Source organism: Corvus hawaiiensis, chromosome 1 (assembly GCF_020740725.1).
Source record: "Corvus hawaiiensis isolate bCorHaw1 chromosome 1, bCorHaw1.pri.cur, whole genome shotgun sequence".
Lineage (NCBI taxonomy): Eukaryota > Metazoa > Chordata > Aves > Passeriformes > Corvidae > Corvus > Corvus hawaiiensis.
Genome location: NC_063213.1, coordinates 36,566,138 through 36,588,589, shown reverse-complemented (window position 1 = coordinate 36,588,589; position 22,452 = coordinate 36,566,138). Strand labels below are relative to the sequence as shown.

Sequence of the window (22,452 nt, the reverse complement as noted above, 5' to 3'; positions counted from 1 at the left end):
GTGACTACGGTGCAGGACTACGCACTTGTGATTATCTGCTGAAGGAATCACAAGTTATGAGGTGGTCGTGCTCATACTTTGTTTCAGCAGGTAGGTGGCTGTGTGCCACTGTCAGCACAGAAATGTGTGTATCTACAACTCTGTAGTCAATCTGCAGCTATTTGGCATGGTGTCACCAAACTAATAGCGTAAGGTGAGTTTTCCCTCCTGTCTGCATCCTTTGTTTACATAAAGCTAGAAGAAAAAGAGGAACAAGTTTGTTTCTCTTGCTCCTCAGTAGAGTTTTTGAAAGTAAGAAGTGTGTCTAGATCTAAGACAAATATTGCAAAATTGGATTTTGAAATGAGAAAAAAGAACTACTCTTGCAAAGAGGAAAATGAAGGTATTTTGGAAGTAACTAACAGGAAAAAAAAGCTCTTGTGGTGACAAAAAGCCCAGAAAAACTAAAAGAGAAGCTAAACTAAAAAAGAAATGTAAGCAGTGTGAACCCATATGCAGATCAAAACTAGCCCAGAGCTGAGATTTTGGCTGTGACATATCCAAATCTAAGGATCTCTAGTGTATGGGAGCAGACTGAAAAGAGCAATCTCATGAGGAGAATGAGTCAGTTGCACTCTGAGGTAAAGAAATTTTAAAATCAAATACTGAGGATATCCTTCCTAGACAGAGCAAAAAACCAGCCTGGAGAACCATGTAAATGTAACAGAAGTGAGAGGAAAGAAGGGAGAGAAAGATGTAAAAATGGAAGGAAAGGAATGTGATCAGCATTGCAGACGAACATAATGAATGCCTCCATATGGAGGAAAAGGGCTCTGAAAAACCCCTCTGTGCGTGGGAAAGCCCCTTCTGCTGGTGAACACTGTCCCTACCCTGCTGCTGAAAAGTCCCTGGAACAGATGATGCAATGTAAGGCAGGTGACTGAGAAAGTGCATGACCAAAGCTTTACTTTAGATTTGTCAATTTAATGCTGGTTCTGTTCCCTCCTTTACTACAAAGTGTCTTCTACATCACACTGGCTTCAGTCAGGAACAGCTGGCTGAGGGCAGAGGGAAGCTTTCAGTAATGCCACCTTCTTGGCTTTGTTCTTGTACAGAATTTGGGAAAGGGTTTGGAGGCAACCAGGATGCTGTGGGTGGATAACCTTGCATTTGAGAACTCAGGGAGCTAACTTCAATAAGGAAACAGCCTCCTAGGGAACACTGTGAGGACAAATTCACAGCCATTCATCTGCCTGTGGAAATGAAGGAACGGAAAGCAAAGCACAGTAGTCCTAATAGAACAGATGCAAAAGAGAATGAAGAAGAGACACCATGAAAAATTTGACAGGGAGGGTAACCAAATTAAAGCAGGGAGAAAGTGGAAGCAAGGACTGGCACCACAAAAAGCACATGTATTCTGCCTCATCTCTTCCTTCCCCACCCTCACCAACTCACTAATGGAGCACATTGCATTCTGATTCCTTTTTTTCACTATTTCTGACACAATAATGCCATAGACTTACTCAACACCTCATGCATATGCAAAGTTAAGCCCAGCCCTGTGAATCATTCACTATACACATCCACACTTCTGTAGCAAGGATGGAAAAATCAGCTTACATGTTTGAAGTTCCTAAATGGCACAAACTGGACAATGTCTCGAAGCACAGGCTCGCCCTTGGGAGACCTCAGGATGCCATCGTCACCATCCAGCATCTGCATGTCACTAAAATCAGCGTTGCCCACCCCGACAATGATGACTGACATGGGGAGGTGAGAGGCGTGGACAATGGCCTCTCTGGTGTCAGCCATGTCTGTGATGACACCATCCGTCAGGATCAGCAAGATGAAATATTGCTGAAGTTGTTGGACAAGAAATGAAAAATTATGTCATTAGTTAATAGTCCAAAGCTGCTTAAACTTTTGCAGTATAAAAATGTTTCTGGTAACTCACTCATGGACCTTTTTAAAGAAAAAAGAGCCTTTATATTGACTATATAGAATTTTTCATCCCAAACTCCTCAGCAACTAATTTCTCCTCTTCTGGAATTTAGCTCTGGTTCAGGTAATTTCCAGGAGCTGGAGAGAGCCAAAGATCCCAGTGTAGAAAAGGGGGTGACTAGCTGCTAGGGCTGGGAGAGTCAGATCTTGGGCTGGGAAGTCTGGAATAGTCCTGAGATCTTCACTAGCTCTATCTTCCATCTGCTGCGCAATCAGACAGTTTCCATTTACCTTTTTTCCCTTTGGGAACCAGTGGGAGGCAGGGAGGAATGGGCCACTGGAGCGTTACAGGCCTGTAGCAGATCTGTCAGGGGGTTATGACAGCTCTCTGCAGAGGAGCTTTGCTAACAGGCAAGAGGGGTGGGTGCAGGTGTCTGCAAACTGGGGGCTGACCCACTGCTGCCTGTGGGGGAAGCACCACACCATGGCAGGTCTGCTGCGCTCTGCAGAGTAATGGGGTTCCTGAGGAGAGCAAGGCAGGAATGTATCCATCTTCATGCTCTTCATACAGAGCCCCAAAGAGAGGTTTTCTCATTCTCCAGAGGACAGCAAGCAATTTGGTGAGCTTGTCATTTCTCTCCCAAGTCTCCAAAACCCACTGAACTGGGATCATCAGCTGTGACATATTTTCACTTGGTAAAGGTGAAGAGTGGCCCTTACTTGGATCCTTTATGAATTGTTAGGCAGCTGGAGTCGTTTAACACATGTGCATTAATAGGAAAAATGAACAAATCATAGAATTTGGTCACTCTGCATGAGCAATACCAACACATTAAATATCAATAATGTTTATGTATGTACAGCTGTATAAACTCAAAGTGATCTGATCACACTGTCCTACTATGACTAAAACAAAACATGCAGGGAGAAAACTTCATCTTGAAGATTCATGCTATAAATTGTTTTTCAGACAGAAAGGGGGAAGCTTAGGTATAGAAGAATGAAGGAACTTACTCAGTATGGCATATTAGATCAGAAGCAGCACTGGGAACAGAGTGAGCCACCTCAGGATTAGGTGGGTATGGAAATTCAAACATAGCAATTCCGCATTTTAGGACTGAGACCCTAAATACTATCAAGGTTCTGGAAACAACAGTGGAATAACAATCATACAATCATAGAGTGGTTTGGATTGGAAGGGAGCTTAAAGATCATCTAGGCCCAACAGATGATGAGGCAGGGACACCTTCCACTAGACCAGGTTGCTCTGAGCTCCATCCAATCTGTCCTTGAACTTCCAGGGATGGGGTATCCTTAGCTTCTCCAGTCAACCTGTTTCAGTGCCTCACCACTCTCACAGTGAAGAATTTTTTTTCTAATATCTAATCTAAAGTTGCCCTCTTTCAGTTTGAAGCCATTACCCTTTGTTCTGTCACTACATGCTCTTGTAAATATCAGTCAGAAGCCCAGACTCATGAACAGAAATATTTGGGAACTGTTGCCCTAATAGGACTTTAAAAAGGCCCAACACATGAAGAAAACTTAGAGAAAGCTCCAGGCCTGGTGATGAGACACATAGCAATGCACAGTTCTATTCTGTTCTATACATAGGCACTTGTCTTGCTGCAGTACACAATGTCTCTCTTACATCCTTCACTCTCACAGCACTTCTCTTGCAAAGGGTTCAGACCTACTCGCTCACATATTCCCTCCAATTCTCTTGTCCTCCCTTTCTCCCATTCTGTCTTCAAGGCAGGATCAAAATAAACCTAATGCATCTCAAAGATGTACATTTAAAATGTGATCTATGTGTAAGTCTTTTAGCCCAAGAAACCTGTCCTGGGATTTTTATCAGGTGCAGGCTAACAGACTTGTCTTCTGGTTTCTAAAAGGCACAGATTACTTCAGCAGTAATAACAAGCTGAAAACTGTATCCTTACCGTTTTCAAATGAATGGTTGGAAAAAATCCCCTAGGTGAACAGAAAAATTTTAGTGCAACCTCTGCAGGAGACATGAAATTGGGTAGTCTGAGTAGGGAATCATTTGAACTCATCTCTTGGTACAGCCAAGACTTTTAGGGCTTTGATGCTCAATTTTTTAACCTTAGTAGTGCCATTTCTATCTCCACAGTGAAGAACTGGGTGTGCTACAGTAAAACAGCCCTAAAAGCAGGAAATAGGTCAGTGGGGGAAGAGTTTAAAGTTGTGGCAATAGAAGCTATAAAGATTGGATACGCTGTTCCAGCTGACACAGGTTTAACCTGCCTACTGTGAAGGCAGTTAATAAAAACTGTGAAGGCACAATCTGCATTAAAAGGTCTTGTTTTGATGGCCTATGAGAGATCCATCGTAAGACAAGAAAAAAAGGCAAACACAGCTTTTTTTCCCTTACCGAGGCCTCCTTGGTGTTGGTCTCCTCTGATGCAGATTTTGCCACTTTCTGGATGATGGGAGCAATGTTTGTCGGTCCGTACAGCTGCAGCTTGGGAAGGCAGCTCTGATAAGCTTCCACAACACCTTGTATTCCTGGCATGAAAAACCACACAAAAGACAAATAAAAGTGGAGCATATTGCCAATATCAAGTTTGTTTTAAATGTAAATGAAAGGTGGCTTCTTAAAGAACAAAAAAAAAAAAATTACATGATTAGCAAGTACTAGAAAATTCAGATAATTTCCAGGAAGCTGTCTGTAGGTGCCTTGAATCTAGTTTGTAATACGTAATTCATTACACCATGCTTCTCCTTCCCAGCAGCTTTTAATGTCTATTTTTCATGTATGAGCTTGCAATGCAATAGCTTCCATCTTCTTGGTTTAATATGTGATGTCTTCCTGATCACCAGCTAAGATTCATGCTGAAAGGCTAGACACACATTAAGAAACACTTCAACACTTCTTTCTCCTCTTCAGAGAAATATTTTTGTTTATCATGGCAGTTGCCAACAAATTTGTCCTTTGTACTTATGTGCTAAAGCTGTTAAGGAATCCAAACATCTTTTCAAATACCTGACTCCCCTGTGCTAAGAAAATAATTTTTCAGGGTTAATTTGCATACTCGCTCACAGGTTGAATTTGACTATGACCAAAAGCTGTGAAATCTTGGAAGAAACAGCAGGATGCTTTGCAGCCTACAGAAAAATGAGCTTTAGCTGAGAAATTTTGATGGAGAGCTATTTTTGGCTTTTTCATTTCAAGATATATAGTCAGACCAGGGAGCAAAGACTTCTGCTGACACACTTGACAGATCACAGAATGGAAATAGGTATTTTCAGTCATTGAGAAGAAGGATTTCTTGAAGTGATGCACATTAGCCTCCTCATTCAGAAGTCCCAGTTTACCAGACCTAAAGGATTAGAGGTCTAATGTTGGAAAGAAAGCGATAGACTGAAAGCTTTACAAAGGATGCTGAAGAATGAAATTACTTCGGTAAGATCCTAAGCCAGTTTCAGTTTGCACTGAAGCTCGCTCACTCATGAGATTTTTTACTCAACCAAATTTACAGGATAGATAGGTGCAGAGTGGTTACTAACAAATTACAGGGAGTTGTAATTGTTTTACAATGACACACATATATTCCTATTAAAAAGTGGTGGAGAACAGTCTTCTCTCTTTAGAGACAGATACATATATATTTTCCCATTGCAGTGCCAACAGACAAAAGAACTTGCTCCAATTATAGCTGTGATTGGCTGAAATGTAAAGTAGTGTTACAAAATTTCCCTTGGTAATTCCAGTGACTAAATTGCATGTTGCAAAACTGACCTTTTGTTAGCTCCCAATTTTAAACTTGCTAAGGATTTCATTATATATACTTAATGATCTTGCAAGAAATTCTCATAAATCTTCCCTAAGATGATGACAAGATACACTGTACTTCTATTCTTACGCAGTAAAATTGTGTAAGATAAACCTTACTCCCTGCATTCCACAGAGATTTAGTGTTGTTAATGTCAAAAAGTTGCCCTCATCTTAGAAAGAGACATGTTCTATAAACACAATTTTTAAATTTGCTTTCCCAGATTAATACATTTTAGAAATATCTACTGTCCATCCAATCCCAACTGAACAGGGTATGTGAGTGGATTACTTTGTAGCTTGCTGTTCTTGTACTCCTGTCTTTTAAACAGAGCCAATGTACATTTTTTTTCCCAATTCAACCTTTCCACTTTTATTTGGAATCCGCTTTCAGCATCTCCAATGAAATACAGTGTATGGATAGATATATGGGTTTAAAACAGATGTGTAGAAACATTCATTCAGACTAGAGGTTGTTGCCTACTTTCTTCCTCAGATAATAAACTAAGTATTAATTATAAGACTATAAAAGTAATATACTATAAATATACTAAATATAAGACTATAAAGACCAAAATTTTCAAGAATGGAAATGATAACAGGTGAAGATATCCATATTTTATCAATTCCAGTGCTCTTCATCTTAATATACTGTCCCTGTATGTAGAGTGATGCTTCACACTACTTTGTGCCAACAAAAGCTCTACTTCCACAGAGAAAAGGATTTCATTCTTCAAAGGCAAAATAGACACATGCTTTTTATATTGCATCCAGCTGCTGTTTCTTTGTTTAAAACAAGATACTCTTAAGCAATTTAACTTTATTTTCTGGCAAGTATGCTAGATAGTACAAGGTAAAAAAGTGTAATCACTAAGCACTTTATCTCCTTGTCACTCTTGCATCTTTTCTCCATGTGACGTGCTGGTGTTAGTGCTCCCTGTGCCACCTAATCCAGTGAGAGCATCTAGAGAACATCACAGAACAACTGAACAACTGGTGGTAGGAACTAATCAAACACCCATGACAGGCAGATGAGCAAGCTGCAGCAAATGACTAAACAACGTATTTTCTGGTTTGTCTCTTTTTCTTGCTTTCACCTAGATGGATATTATTTAAAAAGGTATCATTTAAGACAAACAAGTGCTTTTTATATCTTGCAGATACAGGTGCAAATGCTGCAAAATGTCTTCTCTGGCGTTCTTTCATGCTGCAACCATTTTTTTATGTTTTCCGAGGCCTAGAACTCCTTTCAGGTGAGGGGCTAACTTATCAGATAACTGAGTTTTAAGCAAAGATACGAATAAAGTTTAAATTATTAAGTGACACAAGCCAAGTCTCATAAAACAGCTCCTTCCTTTCTTTTTTTACCCTCTTTCATTTCCATTGTTACATTTAATTTTGCATACATAGTGTGGTTTGGATAGTAAATCTCTTGCTTGCAGAGGGTTTGTCTGTCCGAACGTTGCTGCTGGCATCACCTAGATGTGGCAGCCTTTTCCATCAATAAAAAACATTATATAAGAATGCCAGTGTGGTAAAAGAATTAGCCTTGAACTCAAAAGAAGCAGCAAAGGAGGCGGGGGGGGGAAATAAAAATAAGTATTCTTTGCATGGACTGCTACAGCTTTTCTCTAGTTTGCAGAGGGTCACAAATATTCCGCATTTAGACTGAGAAACAAAGCTCTATTTGAACACCACATGCATAAATATGTTATCACCTAATGCTGACCACTGTTAACTGTCTAAATAACATATTATAAAATATGATGGTCCAGACAGAATTCTGAGGTCTCTTTTGCTTCCCCACCCCATCCCCACACCAACAGTGTGACTGAAGTATCAACATCAAGCTGGTTTACAAGCTTACAGGCACTTCTAGATGCATACATGTAACTTCTGCTTCTTTGGACTCCTTAAAAGCAATGTAAAAAGCTGTGTGAGCATATCAAGCAGCTGTAGGACTTATGCCCAATTGCATTTCAAGCATGTGACCTGCAAAGGCTGGGGCAGTCCAACAATTCAAGTGCAACAACAAAGCAGGAATGCCCACTGAACCAAAAACAGGTCTTGCATTTAAGATGCGTGAACTCTGAATTCTTTTAATGTCTCTTTCCCTTGGATTGCTTGTCCTCTCTTTTCCTCACTTCATTTCTTTGCATCTTAGTTCTCATCTTGAACTTATTTGCTGCCCATGCCTGAAAGAAAGCCACTAATAAGCCTGAGAAGGGCTGAAAGGAGCAGCTAGAAAATTTGAACAGGAAGAGCATTTTGAAATATCCAGTTCAGTACTTGGATGGAAGCAGAAGGATAAGGGAGAATAACAATCTGTGAATTTTAGACAGCAATGATCGCCCGAGCAAAACTCTCAACTGCTTCTCTGTTTAGAGGTTATTCTCCTGTTCTTGTCTTTTAAAAAATGTGTGAATTGTGGCAGGAGACTTTAGAAAGACAGCACCAATCACTGCAGACCTCACTTACAAATACAAGACATACAGCAGCATCTGCAACATGAATCTGGCCTCTGATTACCAAGGATTAATGACTGTTGGTAGAACACACCAGTATCTTACTCTGTGTTAAAACAGCCTCCTGCTCTCAGGAAAGTAGGTTTCTTTCCACCACAGTAGTCCTCAGCTGTTTCCCTGCCCTTGACTTGCAGCAGGCTACTATTGCTATAGGTCTGGTCAAAGAACTGTCTCTAAACTGAGGGAATTTTTGATCAAAGAGTTTCACAGCCTGGTTTTTCATATCCTGCCCTTCTTAGCTGCACAACCTATGATGTTGAGGTAGCTGAAGATTTTGAATTAGTCTAGGAGACACAGCTTTGGTTCTCAGAAATGCCAGTGATTTCAGGAAGTCCGAGTGCTCAATGTCCACCAAGGGACCTACTTTTCAGGAAATTAATGTATGGCACTTTCCAAGATTTCTAAAGCTAAGCTCGATGGTTTGGAGCCTGTCAGGTCCCAAAATCCTAGCTGCCTTCTTTAAAAAAAACAACTTTGAATAATACTCAGGTGATACAATAAAAAATGCAATCACATTTTGCACACAGAAAAACTATGGCAGTCTGTCCTAATGTCTTACCTGCACATTCTGGGTTGTCTTCATTGAAATTGATTGCAAAGTCATGAGAGACCTGCAGATACATGGAAAGAAAAGAAGAAGACTGTTGTCAGAAAAATTATTCCAAGAAGACTTGTGGTTAAACACTCTTGACATTTTTCCTATGGTAAACCTGAGACCTTTCAAGCTTTCAGCCATTAAGTGTGAAATGCAGTCCCAGCTGGAGCTCCCCACAGAACCAAAGTAGCAAAACTGGAATCAAACTTGTCAATAACAACAAAATAACAAGATGGCACAAAGAAAACCCACCCAAATACATAAAAAATCATATAAATATGGTGACAGGATTGGGCTATCAGTGCTGGGCATAGAAGAGGAATCTATTCCAGAGGTGATTTCAATGCCACCTCTCCCTAGCTCAGCATCTCAGACTGCAGGAGAGAGAAAGCAGATTATAATACAGCACTGAGAGCAGAAACTCAGGTCTCTTCTGCATCCTGACCTCACTGTGTGAACAGTTCCTCATCTAAGGCCAAGGAGTACTGGGAAAGTAATTCTCCAGAGAAATCAAGGATCCACTGTGGAATAGTAGTGTAAGAAGTGTAAGGAGCCTAAGTTGGTTAAAAAGTTAGATTAGTCTGGGGGGTAATAAATAAAAAAACCCCCTGAAGACTCTTGGTTTTCCTTGCATGTAGTGAATATTCCAATCTCTATCTCTCTCTCTCAATCTATCATTAAATCCTACAGAGCAGTTTTCTAAAAGAAATCACTGTGAATACAACAAAGTTGTTGATTTTCTAACAAAACAAAGTATTTTGTCTTTGGTGCTCTGGGAAAACAATACAAGACTTTTCTATGCCTAAATAATGCTAGGCACTGTAAGTCTCCAGTTCCAGAATTCCTCTTTAATGTTTATTCTTTCCTGCAGTTTTTTTTTTTCAGATTCCTTTTTATTTCTTTTTTTGATCACTGAAAAGTCTTGAATCCTTTTAATCTCTTTGGTTCTGAAGCCCAGTCTCTTAATTTTGTCTTAAATTTTCTTGAATGAAAAATCCCAGATTTTGTCTGGCAATGCATAATGTGTGAAAAAAAAAAAAAAAAACCCAAACATATATATATATATATATATTTGACTTGCAAAAAGTGGATATGACTGAGAGCTTAGCAGGTAATTTGCATAATTTAAAGTTGTATTTTGGTATATCATCCCAGATTTAAGAAGGCATTTATACATTTATACATATATATATATATAGCTAGCTGCAATTACACACATTTAAAGCTTTATAGATCTCTGTAGGATCTTCACAGTGATACGGAAAGCAACCTCCTGTACAATGGAACCAGGATTATTTGCAGGAAGAGATTTATTTGTTGGATGTTGCCGTTTCATTTGCTAGTTTAGACTTGACAACACAGTATGGAAATTGGTCTATGGCTAAGGGACCCGTAGATAAAATATGTGACTACAGAGAAGCTTCTGTGAAAGTGAAGTGGTGTAAGTTAAGTTGGCTAATTACTGCCAAAGAGAGATTTTTGTAGAGAAATTGAATTTCCCCATCATATGGTAGCCTTGCTTACCACAGTGATGCCTACCATTATTAAGAGGTTAAATAAAGCAGTATTTCTACCATGATGGGAAAGGAATGAAGCAAAACCTCACTGAGAAGTCTGCAGTTACCTCAGCCCAGCCAGGAATTCAATATGCCTACACCAAGCATCAGTCTTAGAGAGGGTTTTATGTGGGCCATTCAATCTACCCTACTTGGCCATGGAAGATAATGCAGAAAGTCCCTATCTATGTTCCTCATTGAGCAGCACAGAAGATCAGGGCTGCCAAATACACATCAGAGGTGCTCCAGAGCTCTTCTGCCTGGCCGCTCTGGATGTCTCTCAGTGCACTTTGCCCAGCTGGTATCTGCCAGTCTCATGATCAGCTGCAGGCCAAAGGTAATTGCATCTGTCAAGAACTGTTATGGGAGTTTTCAGTCATTGATATTTTTTGTTGTTGTTCAGTAGCCTTTCTTCTTCCTTTAGAGTTTCTGTATTTTGCCTTAACTGTGTTATAAAAGCAAGGATGGCAATGCATGTTTATGTATTGCAGACTGATTCTTCCAACACTGTGCCTCTTGAGTGATTTTATTTCTTTATTCCAAATGCATTTGAAATTATACCTAAAGGAAAATACTAATCTTTTCAAAAGCTATGAATACAGTGTTTTAATCTCACATGCAAGCATGGTTTGGGTGCTTTTGTTGCCATACCTCTTTCAGAATCACATAATGCAAACAATTTATCTGGTTCAGGGCTACGGCACCCAGGTTATTACTTAAGAAAAATGCAGACAACAGTTCAGGCCAATAAGGAAAGCCCAAGTCTAGTCAATGTGCACATTGATCCAAAAAAATAATACTATCTGAGCATTGGCTGCTATCCTCCTAGAGCAAATGGCCCTCATACATTGTGAGGGCTATTTGCTTTAGGAGCAAGTGTTAAAATGCACCCTGAAGGCAGCACAGGAAACACAATGAATGTGCAGAAGCATTGGCTTGTTTTCTATGCTCTCTGAGCAATATATCACAATTGAAACAAGACTTAAGTATAATGTGAAGGAGAGAAGTTCTTTGAGCAGCTCAATGATGGCTCACAAACAGGAAATCATGATCCAAGGTAGGTAAACAGCAGTTATTTTTAAAGAAGAGCTTCTCCAAATGCTCAGAACTCATCCCCTACTCTCTTAAGTAAAGCCAACTGTGCTTTAACCTGCCCCTTTTCTGTCTTCCCTGTGGTGGCCAGAACGGAAGTGTCCAAACCAGCAGAGACTTGAGACTCACGCCACATACTGAAGGTCTTACTGTACTTGGGCTGCTAGCTGATAGGACTCCATGTAAAGCTCATCCGTATCAAAAGATGGTTTGGATCAAACATTTAATGTTTCTGCTTTCTAAACAGTGCAAGGTGATGAGTTTCCCTCCTTCTTTTTGTTTTTTCCCCCCCGTTTCTAATTAAACATGCAAGGGCTTTGTGGTCAAAGGGCAAACCATGCAGATGACAGAAAACCAAAAGCTGGTAAATGGCATCTTTCTGATACTGAGTGACACAGCCCTTGAATGACACTCCCAGAACTTATAAACTAATGGCAAAAAGGAGGCAGAAGTGTGAACACCTAAGATACTGAAGCCTGAGAAAGCCTTGGGGGAACAACAAGACACTTGGCTGTTCAGAGACAGGCATGTTTGTATAATTTACGAGGGTGGTTTGTATTGTGGATCAATCTAACAATCAGGAAATCCTGGAATATGTCAGGTCACACAAATACATAATGACTGCTTTACATCAGTACCCGGCATAGAGAACTTTGCCAAGAACTGCAGACCATGGTCTGTGGTGGAAGTCAGCCTCACACTAAGGAATGTCCTCACAAAACCCTGAGTGTGTCACAGACCCTGGACTAAGTTTCAAATATGAAGCTGACGCTCTGCTCAGCCCTCCTCTCTTACCATCAATCCATAAAATCAATCCATAAAAGGGAAGGAGAGAGAAAGGCTGGCATGCTGAGGTGATTACATGGGATCAGCCTGGCGTGACTTGGGCTGCTGCACAGAACTGCACTCAAAGCCTGTAGCTCAAGACATTCACATGCATTTGGCTCTGTATTTATCTTTTCCCTCTGCAGGGCTCCAGATACATTCTCTAGCAGATACCATCATGGATGCAGGATTATTAAACCACAGCTGTCCAGGAACTTCCTACACCAGGAACATACTATTTCTCAGGTAACTCCTGAAAGGTTTTTAACAAGTAAAATAAGTAGCTCTTACATACATTATGATACCGATTACAGTGACAGCATTTCTGAGGATATGACAATTAAATAAACAGTACAGAATATTTTTGCTAAGAGAGGCTATAGAAATGTTGTTTCTTACCACCATACAATGCCTCCATTGTCTGTACATACACAGTGACAAACACCTGCAGTTTTCCATCAATGTGATGGCACCCATGAGTCTCTTGGAAGAATCATAACCATACTTCCACGTGCTTATGACCACTTCAGTAGAAAAATCACACTGATTTAACATAGAAGGTAACTTATTTCCCCTATATTGGGATGCAGTGAAATTCATCCTCATAGCATGGCCCTTGCTAGAAAGGTTTTTCTAATTTAGGCTGAAAGGAAAGGAGAATTTCCTAGTTGATGAGAATTTTTGAGATTTCTCAAAAAATTATTTCATGAACTCAGATAGAAAGTTCAATTCACAAACAAAAACCCTACCTTGGAATCTGAAAAATAATAAATCCCCCAACATTGATAAAGCAACTTGCTGGAAAGCTTTTGAACTGTGCAAAGTCGTTCTATTTAAGTTTCATTGAAACTTATTATTCTATTTTGGCCTACACATTTTTTAAACCCCTTTAACTGAATTTCCATTTTTAAAATAAGAAGCTATGGTTTTTATTTATTTTCAAATGCTGAATATGGATGCATGAATTCTGAAAATTAGTAATCCTTTTTTCCCCCTCTCTAGAATGTTGAATTCATTTAAATTAACCTCCATGTCCCAGATAGCTCCAGCCTTCCTCTATGGTGATGGTACTAGGACTACTTGGCAAACAATCTGACAAATTCAGACATCTAGGAATGCTTTCTTAATAATTTAAATAGAGATTGTCAAAAATCCGTGAACAATAGATGCATACAAGTGTAAATGCCAAAATTCACTATGTTGGACACTTATCTGTGAATAAACTGAATGCTATTAAGCCACTGCCAGTCAGAAAACTAAATATGAAATGCCTGCATATTTTGCAAAAGCTTAAGACACTAATGAATTTCAAGTACTCTTGCTCAAAAGCTATTATTTTCAGAATGCTCATTAATCAAATAGTTTGGGAGCTGGATAGCTTGTGTTTCTCGCTAAGATACATTGTACACATTTCTGCTTGGCAAAGCTGGGCCATTTATTTTCCTTTATACTTCATTTTTGTGCATGCTGTCCAGTTTCCTTGTCTAAATCCGAGTTGCATGGTTAAGGAGACAAATTCTGTTTTGTCCCTTGGTCTGTTACACATCCTTCTACTGGTTCTTTTTTTTGTCAGGTTTGCATTTATTTTGGCCTTCAGTCTCCTGAAAAGTGCAGGAATCGTAAAGACCACAGCACTTTTCAAGTCTCTTACCTGTCCAACAAATCAGTGCAGGTTAGGGTTGTAAAGATGCTGCACTGTGTCTGTAACTGCAGTGAGTTTGTCTCCAGCACACATTCACGGCAAAATCAGGGAATGAAGCTTTCACTAAAAATACAGAAATAACCAGGGCTGTCTTAAAACAAACTGTAAATTGCTTAATACCTATTCATGTGTCAGCTTGCAATTCTTCTTTAGGAAAGAGGCCTTCACTAATGGCAATACACCTGTCATAGGGTTAACCCAATTTGAACTTGCTTTTAATTTTAACAGTAAGTCTTGTGCTCCTGTGTGGTTTTTCAGCTCCTTTGAGTCCTGCCTGCTAAGAAGTCAGTGTGTGTGGTTTGCTTTCTTTCTTCCTCTTCTCTGTGACCTTTCACAGCTGTGTCTAAGCCCATATTATCTGCCACCTCTTCACTTTACATCAGACTTCTCAGATGCTTCCTCTAATTGAAAAAAAAAAAAATAAAGGCATGGGTTGTAGACACTGCTGTGGAATAACTGGCACATTCTGCAAGTTTTGTATGATAGAAACTCACAAAGGGAATATTTCTCTCAGAGGTTTTCTGAGAACAAGGAGCAGGGTGACGTGTTTGTCAGGTCTTGGTGGAAGAAGATCATATTGTCAAATATTAGATGAAAGATCTCTAGACTGATGAGGAATGATATATATGGCAAGTCTTGCTTCCTTCACTCCCACAGATTCCTTATGCCACTAAGAAACTGCTGGTTTTCTGCTAACAGTTGAAGTGTGTCATTTGGAGTTGAAATGAGGGAAAATAAAGTCAACACTTTATAGCAGTGTGCTCTTGAAATGGAAATTCTGTAGAAAACATAAATAAAAACAAGATTTAAAGGGGTACAACATCAAGAGATTTATGAAGAGCCTGCAGAGATGGATACTGACATAGTTCAGGAAAGAAGCTATGTTGTTTACGTTGTATGGAGGCTCCATGGTTACTCAGGAAGCCTTGGCAGTGGGAATAATTTCTTCCATAGCCCTAGCAATTTGCTGTCTACTGAAACAAATAGAAGACCAGATGCTGGAGTGCAGAGACCAACATGCTATGAGCAGGTTAGATCCCTTCATTAGGACTGGAGGCTTGAAAACAGACACTCTAAATTAACGAGAAGCTGATTTATCCACATGATGGGGTCAGAGCTTAGATGTTCTCATAATGATTCAACCTAAATTTGAAGATGTAAATTATTACAGTGGCACTGCTCTCCTTTAGTAAAACAAATATATGGTATGTATGACTTGTAATACCTGTGACTGAAAACATGAAAAGATCATTTGAATAGCACAAGATCTGCACCACTGCTGCAGTGTCTATAGTGTTACCATATTTTTGCAGCAGGAAATAAGAAGTTAAGGAAGAAACTTGGGAGTGCTTTTTTCCTACAGTCTCTGTTACTTCTAATTTTATCAGTTTCTTCTCTGTTTCCTATGCATCTTTGCTATGTTCCATATCAAACACCATTGCTGGCTTTGAATTAACTTTATAGCAGTGTAGACTAAATTACTGAAGGATTTTCAGGTTTATTGGTCTTGACTTAATAATGCACCATGATGAGGCTGACTCCTCACTCTTGAAGGATGTATCTTTCAATTCTGAAGTGCATTCAAAGCCAAGCAGGGACTCAAAAGTGTTGATATTTTAAGAAGACAGATACTTTTATGGACTGTGTAGAGTATCACAGGGCGGGACTGAACAGTAGCACAGATGACTGTTAACTCCTCATGCGGTTCCAGCTGGATGTGCCCATGACAGACACCGAGCTGATTAGTTGTCCCCATCTGTTGCCCAGAAGAGTTAGTCCCCTGCAACATGGTTCTTGTCTTCTTCAAGGTTTTATTATGTTTGTAAGCTGAAGTCATGTCATTTTGTCTTTGTCACTTTCTGTCAGAAGTTTCCATAGCAGAGATTAAAGATGTTGTTCTGGTCTTCACCTGCATCTGCATTTACTTTGGGACTTTTTTATTTAGTCACATATATGTAATCCACAAGCAAGCAGCCCCATCTTCTAAGTTTACCCTTACTTTTCAAAATCTGAAGGCCCTCAATCATCCTTTTCTTGCTTTGAGAAGTTAGCAACAGGCAGACTGTTCAGGAGAGCTCATGCTATGGGATAAGACTCTTCATTCATGCATGCACTACTAAGTTCATTGCAAGTCTCTGAGTTTCTTAAGGGTATTTGTCAGGAAATTATCCAAACACTAATTCAGCCAAAGCAGAAAATCAATTGGTGTTGGTGATTTTAGGAATGAATATCTGATTACACAGACCACCAAAGTTACTTTCTGGCAAGACATCTGTTTTCCAGCTAACACCTGAAATGTGCTCTCACAATCAGTTGAGAAGGATGATACTGGGGTCTAACAAAACTGGTATGTTGCCAAAAGGCTCATGTGATCTGAAGCATCAGTGCCACCAGCTGATTATTCTGGCTGGGAAGAGCAGTTTTATGCTGTGAACTTTATTATACTTCTGTCACCTGGAAACCACTGAAAAGAGTTCAGCTGGCACAGTAACACCTTCCTTCAAGAAGTCCTTAGATAAGGATGGCTCTCTACAACTGAAAAAGTTGCAAGTTTTCCCCCATGCACTGACGGTCACCTCACAGATGATGGAACAACCAGGCCCTGGTACACCACCTTAAATAGCAGTGATGGTTGTCAGCTGCTGCAGTTGGATCAAACATACAACAGACACAGATGTTCTGAGCTCATAATACCACATTAAAATGTATATCAGAGTTCTGGAAGCTGTCTCTGACTTTAGAAAGCATTAACGCTAGTGTTACACTTCAGAAACAAAGCAAGACAAAACACCTTGTCAGGCACAGACAAGCTTAGAAAGCAATGTTGTTAAAATATATGTTAACTTACCTTAGACATCTGTTTGCAAGACACATATCAAATTTGCTGTACATCACTACTGTTGTTCTTCTGCAGGTACCAAACCTACAAGCTGTGAGGAACACACTGGTGCATTTTTTTTCATGTGCTGATTCATGAATTACAATGCTGAATGCACACAATCCCTCTCAGAAATTCCCACTTGGCCAGTGTTCACCTCCCTACCCCAGCCACAGCCCAGAGACACAGCCCAGAGCAGGGCATACGGGGATACTGGATGAAATCTGCATGATCAGATGGCTAATACTTCTCTTTTCCAGACAGTATCTGAGTTGCAGAGTGCCCACCTAGATTTTGATTACTTATCTGTGCAGAACTACCTCTGTGCAACAAAGCATTTGAATTTCTACTTATTTCTTCTTAGGCCTTTCTCTGTTGGATACTCCTTCTTTCTCATCACTGTCTACACTCCAACCCTACCAGATGGCATATTTATGCTCACCATTGCAGCATCACTGCAGAGCACTCTCTTTTTGTTTTTGTTTATAAGTACCACTTCTCTCCAGCATGGCTACATGCTCTTGCATTTCTCTTCCTGGTATTGACCATGTCCACCATGACACTGAGATTTGCCACAGAGCAAAATTCTTCTCAAGTATTTATTTTCAGGAAGATGTTTGACAAGGGATGATCAAAACATCATTTCTCCTCTTAGCATCCACTAACAAAGCTTTGCCAATACCACAAAATATTTTGGGTCTCAAACAATTATTTTAAGTCTAGCCCTGCCTGATTTCTGTTTTCAGTGAGGTATCACTGGGTGAGAAAGCCAGATGGAAGAAAACAAGCAGAGGAGCTATTCCCATTTGCCCCTGCCCTGCCCTGCACCATTTCTCCCTCATTTTGTGCCTCATAACTCAAGGAAATTAGAAAATTACACTTAGGCACCTACTTTGTATTCTGGGGGTATTCTTGCTCCAAATCCAAAGGCTGGGAACATTTTGTCACTGGAAAAGAATGAAAAAAATATAAGAGTACCCACAGAGAAATGCAAGTTGTTACAATAAACATTTAGTCCTCTGTATGCATTCGTGAGAAATACAAAGCGGCACAGAAATGGCTTTTAAGTCAAGTGAGGGCAGACTGGAAGGGTACTGGATTGGAGAAGGGGGGTTGTGTGCTGAACAGAAGGGGGGGAGTGGAAGATTTTTCAGGTGAGCTCCTAGTATTTTTGGGAAATTAAAATCACTTGGAGAATACTGAGGGATCAGTATTGTATGTCTTGTGCTTCTCCCACAAATGCAATAACAAGTCTGTATTACCCACTCTTTTGTGTTACCTGGCTGAAGCAAGAGAGTTTGTTGACTGAACAGCCTGTAACAACATTTATTTCATATAAGTAGGGATGTGCTCCCCCAGCTCAGAAAATGGGTCTAGCAAAGATGACTCAGATTAAAAGTGTTTGCAAATTTGGGTTCTTACAGTTGTCCAGTTGCTCAAAAGGGACTTCCTAAAATATCTGGAAGGGGCACTTTCATGCTCCCAAAACTGCAGGTTCTGTAAAGCTTTCCACCTGCGTCTTTAGTAGTTCCACTAAAACATAAGATTAATTTACTTAGACATAGATTGACTGATAACCCGCCAAAATGCCTTGAAAGTTTGCTTTCAGACACTACAGTGAGGTTATTCTACCCAAGTAAAATCTGCAAGAGAAAAAATACCTGATTCAGAGAACCTGGAAACTTCAAAGCTGTTAATACCCTTTCAGAAATGCAATGTCTCACACAGCCCACATGCTGTCAAGCTGCCTCTTCCCAGATGGCAAAGTGGAAAACAACAAGCTGCAAGGAATGTCTTGTCCCTGAGTCAGCAAAGCACTTGATCACACACACTTGAGGTTAACAATTCACTCAAACATATGCTTAATTCTAGACACATCCTGAAGTCTCACTGATGTCACTGAACTGTACTCCAGTCCTCTGATGAATCAGACTTGTTTTATCCTAGTCTACTTACAGGGTTTCACGGCCCTTGGAAAAGTTGAGTTCCAACTACCATGATTGGAACTTTTAAAAATTCCCAGGAGAGGCCAGCAGCTTCAATTTTTTTGGTGTAGTTCAAGAGATGGCCACTCTACGTATCAACTGAGTAATTCAGATCTCAGACATACTCCAAAAAGATAATAGCACCTATTAAAGCTGCTTGGTTCTTTTGTCTGGCATAGGCTGTTAAAGGCCTCATGATATTTCTGATACAACCTAAAGAAAAACTGAAGGCCTTAAAAGAAAGCAGAACTGTGTTCCCTCTGCTGCATAGATCTTGTGAGCACAGTTCTGTGTACCATATGTTACACCATGTGACAATGGATCTTGGAAAAGAAGACTAACATCATTTGCATGGTAATGAAACAATTTTTTTCCCAAGAGATGTCAGAAATGAAGTAGCTGCTGACATTCAATGCTAACCACCTGCTGATAGCATTCTCTTTGATTAAACACTTCTGTAAGCGGGAAAGCCCTTACAAATGCATGCAGAGAATTCAGGCACACACTTTGAGGGCAAGAAATAAGAAACCATTAGAAAAGAATCCGGGGGGGGGGGAGAAATCTTGTTTTACATCAATGATTAAGCATAGCGGGATTAAAAAATCAAACTCTGCTGAGCTGCAGCTAATTGATTTGGGGCAAGAACAAACAAAGGCTAAAAAAGAATTTTACTTAGAATTTTACTGAGGTAGAACATAAGGGTCTAAGTTCAATGTTGGCAGCAGTTATATAACTGGGAGATGCCTAAACCCATCCAGTGCCTGCATTTCTACTGCAATGTTTCTGGAGTGTAAACAAGCGTAGGCACTCTTATATCTACAGCTCCATCTTCTGCTCTGCAGCAATTCAGAGACAGCAGTAAGTCATACCTCCAGCAGCCTGGATTCTCCTTCTGGTGGCGAGACTCCCACATTCCCAGTCACACAGTGGCACAGCCCCCACTGTTATTCTACACCCAGAATACCTTACCTCCACAGTCAGGACACTTGCCTTTATATTTGAACCTCCCACATCTCATTTTTGAGTAAGTGCAACCATTACACTGTGAAAGAGTAAAGCATGATCATGTACACCCTCAGAATGGGGCTCCACATGGCTGCTTTTTAGAGGGAAGGACATGAATTCTAGAGAGCAGGGGTATCCTGGGGTCTTCTCCTGTGCTTAGTACTTTCTGTTGCCTCACCTAGAATAGCTCCACACTCTCATTAGGTAGCTCACCAGAATTTAGGTCCATATCTCTGGTAATCTGATTCAAGCTGCTGGGACCAAGAAATTAACTCTCGTGCTACTGGAGCTTGATTTCTAAGGTAAGAAGGGAACCTTTTGACACTCATGACATCTCTTGCATTAAAAAACATCATCATGTTATCCCCTGACCACACCTCAAAAATTGCAGAGGACAGCTTTCAGAATAAAAATAAAATTTAAATTTATGGAACACTTTTCCTGCTATCACACAAAACAAAGTGTTTAGCTAATATAAAGGTCTCACTATTTAGTACGTGAGCAGTTTAATGGCTTAGTGGTATTTTACAATATAACCCCCTCTAGTCTTCCCATCCACCTCTCACTTCATTACATGAGAAACAAATCCAACAGCTGAGCCTGCAGCCCTCATTCTGCTTGTCCTGCACTCTGAGACACAGCAGGGAAAAAGTGACCCAGAAGGGCAGAAAAGAACTCTCTCTTCCAGGATAATCCCTTATGGTATAGGGGTGTGTGTGAGCTGATCTAAAAGACCCAGGGCTATCATGGCAGCATGCAGAAGAAAGCAGAGCAGCTTCCTGGCTTCTGGAAGATATGTCAAGGTCTAGGCCATCCAGGAACTTAAACTGGAGTCAGAAAATGAAAAGAAGGTTTGCTCCTGCCTCAGGGGTGAATTGCATGCATCAGGGACTCCAGCCCTGTTTGTTTCCTAGCCTGGCGTTTCAGTAGGAAAGGGATCTGCTCTAATGACTTTTCTTCCTTTGTAATTTAAACTCACTCAAAAGAAGAAAAGTGAGAACCAGTTTTCTTTTCCTTTGTATTGCTTGCTCAGACATTTGGGTGTCATTTATAGCAGGAAAAGGCCTTTGACCCTGGCTGAAGCAATGGGACACGACCATAGGCATGATCAGTGAGCACCCTCCCTGGTGCAGTGCTAGTTCCTGCCAACCAGCACTCCCAGAGACTTCCCAGGGACAGTGCTGGGTCCAGCTGTGCCTGACACTGCTCCCAAATGCAGTCTGGGCATCACCAGTTTGTGCTGGGAGGAAGAAAGCTGAGACACAAGGACACGGGCAGTGTCATGTCCTCGTCCTCAGGCAACCTCAGGATCTGTGACTTGTTTTGTTTAAAGCTAGCCAGAGTCCTTGGCACATGCAGGGAAACTGCCTGCACTGTCCTGCTGGAGGCAGACTGCTAAAGAGAAAGGACAGGAGAGAAACATGGAACTGGAAAAACAAGCTGCTTCTATAGAACCTGAAACTTACAGTATCAAGAAAGACATGGCAGAATCTTTACAAAATTACTCTGTCATGTCTACTTCACCTTTTATATTTTCTTTGTTTTACATAGTTCTTTGAAAATTTAAACACAGTGTAACTTTCAAAAAGCTGAAGTACTTGACATGAAGATCAAAAAAGCAGAAGCATCAGACTCTGGTTTTTATACCTGGTTATTTAAGGACATGAGTAGTCATGCAAGCATAGATGTATATGGCTTCTGGTAGTTTTTCAGTCAAACAGGCATATACTGAAAGATACCCAAGACTGAGCAGATCTATGTTATACCCTAAAAAAAAATCAGGGAGAGTGTTCAGGTTCAGTGCTCATATTGATAAATGTAAATTAATGCGCACAGAAATTAATTGTCAGGGCTCCAAGACTGCAGTCTTCTGACCAGAAATACAACCAGTTAAAAAAAAGTCCCTCAGTAACCTCAACTATAACATACCACATAGCAGAAAATAATATCTGAAAATAACCCATATTGTCCTTTTGGGACATTGCTCAGTTTTAGACACTCATCCTTCAAGCTATCTAGTTGGAACAGCGCAAGAGCAATGATAAATCAAAACACTAACAGGGGGAGAGAGAAGAAAGATTTCAGTGAGCTGTACTGCACATACAGAAAAAGAGATGAATAGAGGTAATAACTAAGATTTTGTAAATTGGTAAAAGTGATACAGATAATGATCCTGTTTTCTATTTCACTAGGAAGCCTAGTGCTACTGGAAGGAAAGAAATATGCTTATAATAAAGAGACAAAATTAAGAACATTTCAAAATCTTGTCTCATTAACCACTGGTGCCCTCTGACATGTAGTATCATTGAAACCAGGATATTACATTTATTCTGAAAAGGATTTGCTATTCCTAGTAATGAGAAGGAGAAAACTCTTCCACTAGGTAAAATTAATTAGTCAGACATTAGAGACATTTTGCAATCTCCTCAGAAGCCTCAGGGACAGACAATGCTTGAGACATTCACCAGTGCAGCAACACCTGTATTCAAAAAGGTTGCCAGGATTATGCTCTCTGAAAATCACTTCCTTTAAAAATCAAAATTTGGAATCTGAGTTCTTAATTGTATGGAAAAAAA

At 40.1% G+C, this 22,452-nt stretch overlaps 1 protein-coding gene across 3 annotated transcripts in view; it reads right to left on the bottom strand.

Moving 5' to 3' along the window:
• Positions 1-22,452, bottom strand: part of CPNE4 (copine 4) — a 229,594-nt gene that overhangs the window by 5,547 nt on the left and 201,595 nt on the right. For all 3 annotated transcript variants that reach the window (XM_048300558.1, XM_048300539.1, XM_048300549.1), the window contains 4 exons: positions 17,779-17,833; positions 8,798-8,849; positions 4,313-4,446; positions 1,600-1,836 (listed from right to left, as the gene is read on the bottom strand). In XM_048300558.1, coding sequence (XP_048156515.1) covers positions 1,600-1,836; positions 4,313-4,446; positions 8,798-8,849; positions 17,779-17,833 — 478 coding nt within the window. The remainder of the gene's footprint in view (positions 1-1,599; positions 1,837-4,312; positions 4,447-8,797; positions 8,850-17,778; positions 17,834-22,452) is intronic.